This window comes from Hermetia illucens, chromosome 3 (assembly GCF_905115235.1).
Source record: "Hermetia illucens chromosome 3, iHerIll2.2.curated.20191125, whole genome shotgun sequence".
In the NCBI taxonomy this organism is placed as follows: domain Eukaryota; kingdom Metazoa; phylum Arthropoda; class Insecta; order Diptera; family Stratiomyidae; genus Hermetia; species Hermetia illucens.
The window spans coordinates 51,123,147-51,139,051 of record NC_051851.1 but is presented as its reverse complement, the minus strand read 5'-3'; the positions used below and the strand labels follow the sequence as shown (position 1 = coordinate 51,139,051).

Sequence of the window (15,905 nt, the reverse complement as noted above, 5' to 3'; positions counted from 1 at the left end):
TTTTGGTACCTGGGAGGCTTAGACACACTCTAAATATCGCAGTGGAAAAGCCTAAGTTGCGACTGTTGAAATGAATTCCTAACGAATTCACTATTATTCAGATGGAAATAAATCTTTCTTTAGATTTTTTTTATAGTGATTTGTGCATTATTGGTAACGTGTGCACAGTATTCAGAAGAAGCCTCTTCGATCTACAAAATTATTATACTCATTGTTTCGGAATATGTATTTTTTATAATCTTTCAAACTTCGAAATGAAATATTTAGAAGGATAAAATTAGGTTTTTGGGCAATTGTTTTTTGGCAAAAATGCTACCTAAGGTGGTCCGTACACCTTCTTCATAGGATAGGATAGAATAGGATTCTTCATAGGATAGATCATGGTTCACCTATAAATGAGTGGTTCAAGCACTAAACTGTTGATCCCTGACTAGTGCAGTTTGCCATTAAGTTTAGAGAGACTTCAGAAAATGTTAATTGTCAAACAAAAATAATCGTCTATGCTCACTTCCGCTTACACCGGAATCTGATTGCGTTGCTGCCAGTAAAAATGGAGCAGATATATGATAATCTGCAACTGCTTTTGGCCATGCTCCTAAGACAGATGTAAGGCGGCGTCTGAAGAGTTGTCTTTATCCTGGGCGAAACCGTGAACATATGAGAGTGTGGTTAGCAGCCGCAACTGGTGCAATTAACTTAGGATCAACTCAAATAAAAGTAATTAAGGCTTATAATAGTTATATTTCTTATATTTCTGGCTAGAGTTTTATTGATGTTTGTTCAGGGTTAACCCTTCTTTCACTCGTCGTTGTTAAGCCATTGAACTATGGGAAGTCAAGAATGTGTTTGGTGTACAAAGTTTTGATAAGGTAGAAAATAATATCTTTAATTAAGGGCTTTTCAAAAAAGGCGATTATTTAATTGACAAAAATCAGTAAGACAAATATAGTAGATATTTAAATTTATTGTTAGATCTTATTTATTTATTTTCAGTAATATCTTCATTGCTATGTGCTTCTTAAGGATATCTGAATCTTTTATTGGCAATTTAGACAGATTATTTTCCAAGTGTTAATCTAATCAGTTCTCATTTACACATTAATAAAATAAAATACAAATGAAAACCCAGAATTCCAAACAACGTAATTTCACAATAAAAATTTGTCAAATAGAAACCATGAAAACAACTAATCTTCGACCTATCTTTCGTCCAATAATTTCTCGATTTTATTACATTTGAAAATGCAATATGTATTCATGTCACTCGTTGTGAAGATTACAGCTTTGAATTGGTCAAATCATATGTCTAGGGGATGTGATGATACCGGGTACTACGTAAATTTCAACGGTCACAAATTTTTTTATCGTCAACTTAATCTAGACACGAAAATAATGTGTTATACGGGAATGTGTCCAAAAGTTTTACGAGTTCGATAAAATTTGAAAAATATATGAGACAATCCTAATCCTGTGTATTCTCTGCCTGTACACACAATGCTTTAGGCTAGGCAGCGTCTGTTTAATATTAATTTCTTCTGTGACGAAACCTCCGTTTCGTGGACACAGTGGCCATGCGAAAAATTTTCGAACAACAATTTTCTAATCAATGAAAATGTCGTACTACGCTCGTTTCGAGCGTTCTAGGGAAAATATGTTTCCATGTGAAGAGAGAAAAAACAACTAGAGGGTGAGTGAGTGGTGAATTGCAGATAAGTATAGTTTTTTTTTATTTCTCTGTCTAAAATTTATACTAGGGAAAATGCGTGTAGGCATCGTCCAATTCAGAAGCAGTTATTTATGTGGAAATAAAATCTGACAAATGTTTTGTCGTTAAAAACTGCAAAAACAAACGATCCTCCGGGGAGGAAGGAATACGCACGTAAAAAAAGTATAATGCCGGACAGCCCACTATTTGCGGAAGGAATAGCCCACGTAACCCGCGAGAACCAACGACAGAAAGATAGGCTAACAAAATTAATGTCGCTTTGATGAATTGTACATTTTTATTTAAACAATTTTTCACGCTCCTATTTCCCATGAAAATAAAGACCACAATTTGGATATAATCCCTGAATGGCAACTATATTTACTGGTAATATTTTTCAGCAGGAGTTTCAATATTATCATCATACACCTACCTCCAGGAAAAAATGATAATGAAACAATAAAAAAAACAACAACCAAACAATACAGTTTTCGGTTTTTCGAACGAATCATTTTTAACTGTTTAACGAACAAAATATGCTTCCAAATAATAAAGCACATGATGGAACGATGAACCAGTGAATAAATGGACAACAAGAATGAAGCTTGATTTTTCATAGGGCATTGCAATATGGGGGAACCAAGCTGGAGTAGAATGGAGCAATGCAACAACGCCAGAGAAAACCAATAATTTATGACCATCATCCATTCAACTGGAAGCTAAAGTCAAAGTCATATAATTATAAGAGAATGCGTGATGCAGTAGAGTGAAACAATTTTTATTATTACCGCGTTTGTTATTGCTGTTGGTGTTGTTGTTTTTGTTGGGTGTTGGTGCTTTTGTTGTTTCTTTTTTAGCTTTAATATATAGCTTGGGCTAACTACAGATAATGGAAAGTGCGCTTTCACTACCTCGAAAATGCATCGCCAAGTAAATGGTATGTCGCGTGAATCTAGTGTATTCATTCCCATTGTTCTTTCTCCTACAAAATGCTTTTGGATTGCGTGTACAGGGGGAGATGCACATATAGAAGTTAAATTGTTTTCCTGCTGGTAGTTCGTTAAAAAGTTGTTGATTGTGAAATTCCAGAATTTATGTTGTATTTATTGAAGTAAAAAGAGGAGCGCATACTACCTAAATGTGTGGCGGATTTTGCTAAAGCTTAAAAATTATATTATTAATTGGCTGTCCGATGAATAATTATCATAAACCATTTACATATAAATATTACTATAAAAAAAGGGCAGATATGGGTGGTAAAAAGGATTGTAATAAATGCACTTTGATATATGCTTGACCTACTATGCGCCCAAATATCATGCTCTTCTGTCAGGGACTTCAAAAATGTTTGAAGGTAAAGTTTAATAAAACTTTAATTACAATATTGAAAAATTGACATAGTAGTCGCGGTCTTACTCCGAAAAAGATAAAAACATAAACAATCATCTTCTAGAAAGTAACAAAATACACACTTAACGTTCAGCTCTTATCATCGATGCGTTCTACATTGACTTTCCCACCTTATAGAAATTTATCCAAACAACTATGTCGGTCTGTTGCGGTGTTATAAGAAAATATTGATAAAGTTTACTGCTTTTGGACTAAGAAAAACTCCCACAGAGGCAAACCACCATAACATTTTACCTCTCCAAAAACCATAAAATACGTGAACGTTATCATAGAGAAATAATCTTAAAGCATGTCTTGGGACATGTGCGCACTTCTTCAAGAAATAGGCTTTCTTCAGAGTTTCATCTACTTCTCCTTCTAGACAAGGACTAAGGAAAAAACTGTATGAAAACAGAAAAGAAAAATTCTTTGCATGGGATACATTGTGGACGCAGTTTTTTATATGTTTGATATGTGACGTACTCGTTGTTGTTTTTGGTATTCTATATGTTTTGATTATCACCCTGTTGTGTAAGGGTCGTCCTCATATCAGTCAATCTAATATATTAGTTCTTAAAGTAGCAGGTATTTTAATGTAGGGCTGCCTAGATAATTCAAATCCAATGGAGGTATCGGTGTTGCAGCCCCACTTCCGATAGTTTTAAAAATTATTATAATTGTATGTATTAACATGAGGACCTCATTCAAATTAAACTTCAAATAATCGCTTTTCAACTATTTTTAGTCTCCAATTTTAACTGCCGCAATTTTACCCAAAATACCATCAGTCCTTGAATTTTTCTGCTATGATTAGACAGATATCCAAGTCCATAAGAATATCGAGCTGTTTTTCTAAACCAACCAACCCTCACAACAAAAAGGATCATATTCATGTGGGGTCATACTGCTACTGCACGGTGAAACCTATATATTTTCTCCGTACATTTTTTGGTATCAGAAAAAAAAGATAAGTGTGAAATAATGAAAAAATCACTTGGGGATTTTCGATATACAATATATGTATACACGTTAGAAATAATATGAGATATTATAGCAATACTTCCAGTGTGTAGCCAATTCTAATTTAAGTGGATGATACGCACAGACTGCAGGAAAGTAATATTCTACCTTCATACATGTCCAAGTTTTTCTGATACGGTAAGTCTTGGCAAAGGAGCCGGTATGCGCAAGATATTATACAAAAGATATGCTATCTCGAACAAAGTTGAGGTGTATGATATGATACGATATTGTCCAAGGGAGCACGCATCAAAACAAAGCACCACGATGAAGAGAAAAAATGGTAGAAGGAAAAAAAATCTAAAAGATTTTCACAATGGTTTATAGGCCTTTCTAAGCATTGTAGCGAAAGAAGGAAGCATTTCTAGGCTAACTGATACTGCTATGCATCCATCCGTACACATGTTTAGATACAAAGTTTGCTCACCTCTCTTTTCCTCCTTTATGTCTACTTTTCAAGTTTTTTTATGCTTAGCAATGGCCGTTTCGGGAATAGTTGGTGTTGTGTTGGCTGTTATCAGTGCAAAGCCAGTTTTATCAGTCGACCATACCGCCAGTCGTTTAGGCGGTCATATACTAACTGTTTTCTGATACGCCTACAATCAGTTTTATATTGAAGAAGTAGAAATGGTTTGGGTGGAAAGATGATAGGATATCTTGAGGTTGTTTTCTGTTTTTCATTTTTTTTTCTCTCTCTTATGGGTCATTTTCGTCTGACTCCACCCTATGACTGTCTGGAAACGTGTCATTAGGGAAATGATAAGAGACAAAATTGAAAATTTGAAAGTTTGAGAAGAAATTGTGAAATATGTATTTTATATGAAGAGTGGCACCTTTTGGGAAGATATAAATTGTGTAAGATATAATCGATTATTTGAAAGTGAAACACTTCCGACCAGGTTTTAAGATTTTTGATATATCATAGTAAGTTGCATAAAAATTCTCTCGAAATTCAAAGTTTTCGGAAAGGATTCGGCTGCGCTAATGGAATCCATCCTATTGGTAATACTTTTGATACCTAAATTTGATGAGGAGTTGGGTTTTTTAACAGAATACTTCTTTTTCTTCAGCCTTTGTCCCGTTCACAAGCGGGGTCGGCTCGTCGTAATCGGTATCGCCATTTGGCTCTATCGAATGCCTGATCTGGGTGCAATCTCGAGGCTTTTAAATCCCCATCCAGCGTACCAAGCCACCGTTGTTTAGGCCTGCCTTTTGGTCGTTTACCATCGCTTAGTACCCGTGCACCTCAGATGGCGAAGGCTCTTATAACAAAACCCGATCGCGAGAACTCTTGTACCAGACGCGTGCAAATGGTTTCAAAGTTACGGCGGTCTGCCCGGGGCACTGAGTTATAGGAGACCATGATCCTATATTTTGCATTGCTGAAGCTGTCCAGAAAAGGGGGGAGAAACTCTCAGGCACTTCGTTTGCTATTGCCCAGCTCTAGTTAGAGTCAGGCTACGAACACAAGGTGAAGTATTCTTTGAGGACCTCAGAGAGATCTCTAGCTGCAGAGTGAGAGAGCTGCTTTTCTTCGTGAAAGCTACAGGCTAGCTCTCAAGATCTGAGCCGGCTCGACATGGTCTTGGGGGTTTGAACGAATGAATTTGCGGTGAGACAATTATGACTGTATGGCGTTGTAATAGCATTGGGGCGATGGTATTCGAATCTAATGAGGTGTTCGTGTCTAACTTCATTGAGGGGTTGAACAAAGTGTAGAAACGCTACCAATAAGTAATTTCTGTTGTTAATATTGATATTTTTTTGAAAATATATTAGTAACATGTATTGCTAGATGACTAAGCGATTCCAGCAGTCATAGATCCGAAATTTCCGAAAAAACTAACCCAATATATGTTGGCTGGTCTGTTTTATGGCGAAGTGCTGCTCTCTAAAATCAAATTGGTGATATGTTATATGGAGCCAAATTTTTTTTTGGATAATATTTCTAGATGTTAGAAGTTATTCAGCTCTATTGGAAATGAGGTTTTCGGACTTTATCATTTAATTTGTATAGAGTCCTTTCTCAGCTTCCAACGCCATTTTCCGATTGCTATAAAAAAATCTTTTTGAAAGATAGTGCTAAGCTTTCGTATTATAATTTCTACTGCCATTTTCCAAATAATATGGAAAACTCTACTTTCAATAATGGTGTTAATAATGCACGTTATTAGCTCTTAGTTTTTTCCAACAGATTTCTTCAGCATAAGGTCCTTTATGAAGTCATGCGCTAATGTTTTTCTTGGATTAAATACATATCTAATCTAATATTTAATCTCCCATATTTGGTAGACTCACCTATTTTGGCAAAACCCTTTTAATAAAAGTTTTCACCGATAACGACAGGCAATTAAATGGTGCGAAGGGAGATTCTGTCGTAAGAATCCTGTGGTGCCCGGCTGTCAGTGGTCAACATAGCATTTCATATGCAACTGCCCAGCTTCTTCAGACATAGGATGGAAATATACACCTTCCTTTTAGTATAGAATCTGAACACTCTCCCCTTTGAAGGGATGTCCTTAGTTTTGAAAGATCCCGAAAGCGATGGAAATAGAAAACAGTTTGAACATACGGTCTCTTAGTACAATGGGCCTACTATGGTTTAACTGCTTGTAAATATAATCATCCAACCATCACTTTTGTCTACCTCCAGTAAAAGGAGATCATAATATAAGACGCAGTATGTCATACAGATTGGTTATTTTAATAGGTTTTTTTTTCTAAACAATCAACAGGATCACTCAAAGACACATAATTATTTCATCATCAACACCATCATCATGTTTTCCTACCGTGATGGTCAAATCCCAACTCATCATGCTTTCAAAATTATACGCTTGTGCAGCAATTAGAAATTTATTACACTGAAGGTTTCAAAATACTTTATCAACAAATCCGTTCGAAAAAACCTGTTAATTTACACAAAAAAGACGAAATTTATGTGATTTGCCTGTCCGCATCCTATGAAGGTTTTACTCAACATGATAACCTTTTTCATATTGTATACAGGTCGTCATTACAGGTCTTTTCCGCTCAGTTTTAATCAGACTATCTCAACAAATTAAATCAGTGTTATACATAGATTTTGGTAAGAAATGTGATCGTTAACGCTTCAGAGTCAAAGAACGTTCGATTTAAACTAGAAAAATTTAAGTGTAGCTCTTTTTATTGCCAATGAATTAATAATGAAAAAAGTTTGACGCGAATATTTTTTTTCTAAATTCCAAAGTATATATTCGTTTTCCTGTTACCTTTGATAGAGTAAATTTTTGTTGCTTAGCGGTTAGCGTAAATTGTTTAGAAAAACTCTAAAGCAGGAACATATAAAAGCCTTCGTTATAAAGTATGCTGTATCAATTAAATTTTAAAATATTTTCTTATCATTGAATTGAGTGTCTGAAGTGACGATGACTTGTTGATTAAAATATATATAGACAGATACCTACTGATATGGTTAACTGGCATAGATTGCGAAATCAGTCCAGGGAGAAATCAATAAAATACCGTAAATCATTCATACTTTAGAATATTATCAATGATTTGAATTTTCAATTTAGGACATGTAAATGCTTTAATAGCAAATACTTAACATCAAAACAATACGTATTTGAAATAGTTTGTTGATATAAAATGCACTATAATCGGTACTAGGGCAGGGTTTCATTTGTTTATCGCTAGATATAGTGTGAATTGCGACTTGTTAAATGAAAACGACATTCATGCGATTACAAAGAAAATAATAGATTCCACGAATATTTTATGGATTCTTTCGAAGAAATCACAACTATAAAAAAAATATTTAAGGTATCTTAGAGGTAGAGAAAAATCTGATAGATTTGGTTTTATCACCAATGTTGCGACATTAACACATCGAAGATCAGATAAATCAAAATAATTTAAAACAAACTGCTGCACCCGATTTTAATTCTTTCACCAATTAATTTCTATCATAATATAATGGCTGACCTAAGATAAAAAATTCCTCCATAAATAATCTAATAAAAATAAATCTTATTATCATTAAAACAACATGTTCGACTCATATAAACAACACATTAGAGATGTCAAAACGTCCGGAAAAATGGTATGGTGAATGATAAAAGCGAATCAACCCACTATGAAAGGTGATAAAGTAACGAAAAAATCTTTGATCCTACACTTATAAACAATAATCGTAATTTACAGCCAAAATCCATTAGGGAAATATTTAAGATTTTTTTTTATTAATAATTTTTTACTTATTTTTGGTGTTGCAAACTTATTCGCATTTATATTTTTGTTATGGTTTTCTCTACTTTTCATTTTGGCTCGTTAATAATGTTTATAGAATCAGGTTATTATACAGTGGTGTTGAGAAATTTATGGCTTTTTTAAGGGTTGAAATATTTGTGGACGTTGCGATCTGTTTTGGGCTTTTTCAAAATTCATAAAGTTGCAAAAGAAATACATCATTTATTGAATATTTTTTAAAAAGAAGGTATAAAAATACGGAATCCATTTGTTTTACGACAATGAATGGAGCAAATGCATATTGGGATTTGGCGCTTTTCTAAGTTTCAGAAGAATTATTAAATTCAAGTTACAATAAAAAAAAGATACCATGTAAAAAACTGTCATATCCATGATTTTTTTTATCATTGAATATTGAAATAATTTATCATTTTAATTATACGGAAGGTTCCATGTTTAGTTCTTTTAGCTATATAAATTCGACAATATTGGTGTTTCAAATCTTTATTCCATTTCAATTGGGTTAGCTTTTGTTTCCATATACAAAGTTTTCTTTAGGTTGTGGTTCGCAAAACGGAACGAATCACTCATTCCTTCGGCCGATATACAACTTAAAATTCCGAAAACTCAATCCAGACAAAGAATCTGAGGTGAAAAATCTCAGCCACATTTCCTACATACCTTCCTGCATAAATATATATTCCTTTCTATCCACATCGTTACACGACGTATGGAATAAATACAATTAGGTCTAAAAATACAGCCTACACACAAGACAGCAAAACCCGACATCAACAGCAGAACAAGAGCAGACCTCTCCAAAGTACGACGATTTCCCGTGATAAAACATCCGCCATTAAATCATTTTAACCAATCTACTGAGGTGTGGTTTGAATTTCTGTTGGTTTTCCATTTTTATTCTTCTCTGTTGCTTGCCTCTGAACGTGGATATTGTTGGTGCCTTTTACAATGCTTTTAGTGCCAGCGCTCCAATTACTAGGTGGTGTAGGTGAAAGAAAGAAATTGGCATAGTTAAACAGTACCTACATATCATATATGATCCACGTTTCTCCATGATGGATACTGAGTGCTCTTGTTGAGATCTTTTATGTTCGTATGATCACTGCAATGGTATCAGGCTGCAAGCTTTTAATAATGCTATCTCAAGAGTTGGCTTGATGTTTCTGTGGAAAATATCATTGGGAGAATCATACTTGAGGAATGACAGACGTAGGTATGACTCTCATCAACGGCACCTAGGCAATATTGTTCTCTCCCCTTTCGTTCAATTCGAGGAAATATATGGGCCTTGCTTAATCCCCGTTTTTATGAAAGTGGTGTGGTTATGTAGAATTTCATGATCAGCTCTAACATGAGTGGTGTAATGGTGAACACATTTCAGGTAATTATTTGAATTACATAATTTTGCCTGGACTGAAAATATCGCAAGGTAGATTATTGGAGGCTGTTTAGCCCAGAAATTCTAGGAGGAAGCTGCTTCAAATTTAAAACGACAATTAACTTTCATCCACTTCCTATTTTTGGGAAATTGAGAGAATACTAATTGGATATTCGCCAATAAATATAACCATTTTATTACAATTTTTACATAAATGAAGGGATAGGGTGTGAATATGAGGGTAGATCTAATATAGCCAGATCTTCGTAAATATTGCAGAGAAATCTACATGGAATGGATTACTTCATAAATAACCACACACCATAACCACACAATGAATACACCCAAAATTTCGCGCCAATTACAGGTACAGCTCGGGGGACCATTCCGTCAAGCACTCGTGTCTTCGCATAACACAAAGAAGGGGGTAGAAAGGCTGAGAATCAGAGGCTTGATCGTCCGTGAAAAATGAAAGATTACACGAGAAAGTCAAGATGAATACAGCTTTTGGATACTATCAAATTATCATTTGAATGAAAAAATGTCAATGTCAAATCTGATGAACCTAAGAGCATGTTTCCTATAGTCTCCACTTATAAACTTGTGACTTTTATTATATTACTTTTATTGAACCGCTTAAAGTAACGATTGATGACAAAGCAACATTGGATGTGTTTGTTTTTATTGGCTTCAAGTGCCTCCGAGAAGTTTTAACACGGAAGGGATTAAAAAACTCGCAATTTGAGAAAAATGCACTTTCAGACCATGAGATTATGTTGAAAATTATTTTCTTTTCAAATAGTAAAAAATGCTCGGGGTTGAGGAACGTTTTTAAACTTTTTTTGCATTTTTTGGTTAATTTTCTGAATGGGGAACCTTTCAAGAATGTTATGATAAAAATTGAGATGCATCGGAACAAAACTAAGAAAGATACGGCTGCTAATGCATTGGATCCACACGTATAGTGCTCCTCCCACGGATGTTTTGGATGCCATTAAGCTTATCTATGAAGATCTGAGCAAAGAAACCAACCAAATCCCACCAAAGTGCTTGAGTGGTACCTTTGTCATCGTTCAGATTGCAGCTTATGTTTTCAATGAAGGTTTTTTGCTTTACTAACCTTAACCTAAGCATGAGAATCAGCAGTGGACTAAGCGTCCATGAGCGCAGCCAGGAGCTAAAAAAACAGGTCAAAGAAGGCAGGATTCGTCGTAGAGAGGAGCAAAAAGGCATTGAAGACATCATGGATGATAGCAAGATCCTTTATGGAGTTAGCATCGACGATTCAGTGTGTGCTGAGCCGATAAAACTCGCTTATGAACGTTTCATTCCAAATTTTTCAATGTTCAAAACTTTAAAGCGTTTTTACCGCAACTCACTTTTTCAAGTCGGTGCCCCTCATAACCTTAAAATTAATGCACCGATCCTTTTTAAATTTTGAACATTAATTCTGTACATACTTGACGATGTAACAAATTTATTAATATTTTTTATTTTGCAATAATAAATTAGTCGCAAAAATCAAGTTTTTCCTCTCAGCGTTACTTGGGGAAAGTGATCATCATCATGAAAGAAGTTTAATTTTTGGTTTTCAGATGAACCAGCACCGAGTTTTGAGGGACACCACAATGCAACTATTTTCGGAGTCGCTTCAGAATAATAGCTGTCATTGCCTTATGTTTTTTTAAATATTTCTTCATGAAAATTTTACATAATATTCTTCGAAAGCCATAACTTAATGTACAATTGGTTTTAATAAATAGATTTTAACTGTGTCGTGAAAAAATCACAAAATTGTGTCGTTTTTTGCACGAATTAACGTAAAACCAACATCACCTCCAAAAAGGCAAACCAATTGAGTGGCGACGTGCATATGCATATAAGGATTTATCCCATATCTGTGCCGGCTTTTTGACAGACATCAAGCAATTGTCATTGCTGTCTCAGTGTAGACACTTCTGTAGTACAAATACATGTTCTACATTAATTATCTCAGAAATACATGAGTTAAGCAGACGAGCGTAGTTTTACATTTGTGTTTTTGAAACGTAGGTATATTGTAAACGCCTTGTGCAAGGTCAGAAATGGATAATTTTGCGGGTGTCGTCTGCCCACCGCACTGTCTCAGAAACGGCTGTGATGGCGGGAGTAATCCTCGTTCACCTCTTTGCTGAGGAATTTAAAACCATCTATAAGCCCAAAAGAAAAGGCTCAAATGGGGTTGTTGCTCATGCGCAGACTATTGCCTAGCTTCTAAGCTTCAGTTTTACCTGCATAATATAGTGGGGGCAGAAGAATTTGTTATCGTGATTGGATGTCGGACACCAGTCGACTCAGCTGTGAATGAGTACCTGAGTCAAATCAGGGTAATAATCTCGGGCGAGAGCAATGCTGACCACATTGCCTCCCACAGTGTACTGTGGTGTACCGTTACGGTCTTGAATGAAGTGCTCTAACACACTTCAAGGCCTTGATCCAATATGGATTGTTGCGCCAACGATTATTAATATAGTGAAACATGATCACCTGACTATGCATTCTGCAACGGGGTGGTGGATGGGGCCGACCACACATTTTTTTCTTGCGGAAGTTTGAACGTGATTCTTCAAGAACTTTATGCAAACATAGGGAACTTCCTTCCGGACAACATTGTTAGCGAGATGCTGAGGAGCATTGACCGGTGAAAGGACTGGATGGCAGGAGCTTCTTTTGAAATAACAATTTCCTTCTTCCTCTCCTTTCCCGTTGGTGAAACGAATTCCCTGACTTAAGACCCCCCTAAAGTGGGAGAACAAGCGAACTAGCTGGAAGTATTGTGCCAAATAGTTCCAAGGTAATTTTGTGATAAAGGCGAGGTGTTTAGTTGGTAGTCCGGCGGTATATCATTGGGGGACTTCAACACCGTATACGTAAACGCATCCAATTACCCTAATTATAAAGCAAAGCTTTCGGAAAAATATGTAACTTAATTGCAAATATGTAATACAATTGGGGGGGGGGGTTTACACATGAGATCAAAACACCGGCAAATCTATTGCAGTGTTAGCACGATCACTAATTGATTTTTTTTTTTTAATGAGTTAAACATTTCATTTTAGAAATAATTGGAAGATATTGAATTGGAAACGCAAAAAAAAAATCATTAAGAAACAAATTGCATGGTGTAGAGGTGGACTAATAGAAAAATAGATGATTTTCAAGGAATAAGCCAGTTTTCTTACAGGCTGGGTTTGTAAATTGCATGAAAAAATATATAATTTAAAAATTTTTCTGGCAATGAACCGAGCTTTTTCATGCGAAATCTTGACAACTGAAACTGAAAAATTTGAACTTCTGTGGTGATTCTACCTCAACCATTTCAGACTAGAAAAAAAAAGTTAAGGGAACCTGCTACAAACTGTAAGAAATAGCGGAAGAAACTCTTTATATTTAGTGAATCCTTTAAAAAAAATTAATTAGTTACAGGATATAATTGGAGTCTAAAAAATAATCTATTCGTTCCCAATAAAAGCCATTAATCTGAAAAAATGATTTCCCTAAATTAGTGTGGCTACACAACACAAGATAAATGGAAATAACCTTTTAAGTTTATAATTTCATCATAGTCCTCTAGCAGGACACGAGTTCAATTCATTCTGAATATAGAAAATAGACGATATTGCTAGGCTAGATGTTTGTAATATATTATTTATTTGACGTTTATTCGAGCATATGACAATTGTCAGAAAGGACTACAGTGGAGGAAAATAGAGGAATTCGAAGGAAGTTGAGCAGGCTAAACATCGACCTTGAAACCCTTTTTCTCAACCGAAAACCTTAGATTATCTGTATTGACATCGATTGAATAGTATCTTATGAACTTTGTTAGGTAGTTCCGAATTCATTACTTTTATTAGAAGGAAACTGTGTACATATATGTATATGCCTGTTGCTTATCCTGTACGGGGAAGAAATATCCGCGCAGTATCTTCTTTCTGGTTGTCATTTTTCAATTTCATTGTTATTAAATTTACTGATGTGCAAGGATAGTACTTACAATAGCAGGACTTGTACAAACATCCGTGATGCAATTGGGATTCGAACATGGGAAATGAAATTATGGGGCTGGCGTAAAACCAAGCATATTTTCAAAGGAGCTTAGACAGGTGTACATTACAAAAGTCTAATTTGTCTATCTCTTCACAGTAACTCATTCTGTTTTTAATCAGTTGCATAAGCTAATAAAAAGCGTAACAAATAAATAACTATAAAATCCGTTTTCGAACGTTGACCACGATTTTGGCAGCATATTTGGAATCATAAAACGAAGAACATTTGAATTTTCGACACCGAAACAAAGTAACCAAATGCTTAACTAAGAGATGTGAGCAACGAATGACAAAATATACCATTTATTAAGCAAACGTCAAGTTGAGACCATAGGCTTCGGCTTTTTATGACCATTGTTCCCCGTGGTAGCCAATCAATGAGCTCAATATACATATCTGTGACAAACCAACGTACATACGTGCTCGAAAAATTTGGGAATACTTCTTAGTCATTTCTTTATTGTTTCGTCCCAAGCTCATAACATTTTTAAGTACTGCTCAAGTAAACCAATGACTGTAAACGAGATTTCAAATCTACTGATTCATTTCATCACTATATGAATTTTCTGGTTTTCCGGCTAATTGAAAAAGTTGATTTATTTCCTTATTTGTAATTTGTATTCGTAAACGGTGCATGAAGTGAGAAACTTTTTCGAATTACAAACGACATTGTATAGCGCGAGTACTTCAATATCTGATCTTTTTTGTGTGTGTAAAATCTTAGCATCACTGTGATCTTATATGTGGGGTAATTAACATTTCCTACATATGGGCGAGACGAGCCAAAAGTCGAATTAAGAATCGTTCATTGCAATGTCCGCGCGGCGTTCACAAAGGCGATGCATCGATGCACAAGGGTATCGGGGAAAATAATGGAAAAAGTCGTGTGAAGATGGTAGATCATTACAACAACTTGAAAAAGAGATTTTTCAAGTGCGTTTATTTTTGTTGAATACATCATGTACGTACGCTGAGATGATGCACTTAGAGATGCCAAGCCAAAAGATGAATGGAATTAATATGAGTTAAACACATATACAAATGCTCGTGTAAAAATATATGACGATCATGGCATAAACAATTATTTCTTTGTTTAGAGCTTATGAAAGAAACTATATGGGACGATTGATAGTAATATTATATTTCAGAAAGGAAATTTGTTGAAGCTGATTGATGGCTACAAGTGATTGGAATTGAACATCGAAATGTGTAGATGGTTCTTCATTGAGTAGTAAATGGATTTGTTCCGTGTAGATTCTTAAGGAATTTATCGGTTGAAAAACTGACTCAGGCTTAATTCTACAATTAGAAAAAAATATCACTTACAACGGTGGTGTTTGGGGAATGCATCATTTCATGTTTCTCCAACATATCCCGATTTGGGAATGCCGCTGAGCATTGAGCGCAGGCATAAGGTCCTCCGGGTCCAGTTAAGGGACCATTATGCGGTGAACATAAATCACCCAATGTTGTCGATGATCCTGGACTCGATGTTGATCGTCCTCCCTCATCGTATCCATTTAAATTTGGTGGTGATTTGGCTCCTGTCATATTTGCAATTGCCATCGCCATTGCATGTTGATGTTGCCTATGCTGGTCGTGTTGATGCTGTTGCAGGCTGAAGTGATGATGCTGATGGCCATTCCCTAAATGTTGTTGATGATGATTTGAGGTTGATAAATCAGATGGTGTGACAGTTCCACCGATTGGTGATGTTGTGGAAATGGGAGGTGATGGGGTGGAATTTTGATGATAATTCGCGGAACTATCGAAATGTTGTTTGTCAGTGTGATGAAGACTCGATGCCAAAGATGGAACTGTAAAGAAAATCATGAAGTGTGAATCATTTTAAATCCATTCTAGCCAGCTGCAAATGTATTAATCTAAAAGTCTAGAAATCTTTGAAGAATAAAATCGATAGGCAGAATTTCACAGAGTCTCTAAGATAGAGGGAGAATGAAAAGAAATATACCCGTATATCACATTAACATCCAACCACTTTTAAATTGAAAAACATCACGCAATAACCGTTAAATTAACTAAACTAAACCAACGATGTGGAACAATTAATTAA

The 15,905-nt window shown here is 35.3% G+C and overlaps 1 protein-coding gene across 1 annotated transcript in view; it reads right to left on the bottom strand.

Annotated features, from left to right (window-relative positions):
• LOC119651209 (zinc finger protein 1) overlaps nt 1-15,905 on the bottom strand; it is an 80,908-nt gene that overhangs the window by 29,264 nt on the left and 35,739 nt on the right. Inside the window, exon 2 of the mRNA XM_038054658.1 lies at nt 15,158-15,648. Within this exon, the coding sequence (XP_037910586.1) occupies nt 15,158-15,648 (491 nt within the window). The remainder of the gene's footprint in view (nt 1-15,157; nt 15,649-15,905) is intronic.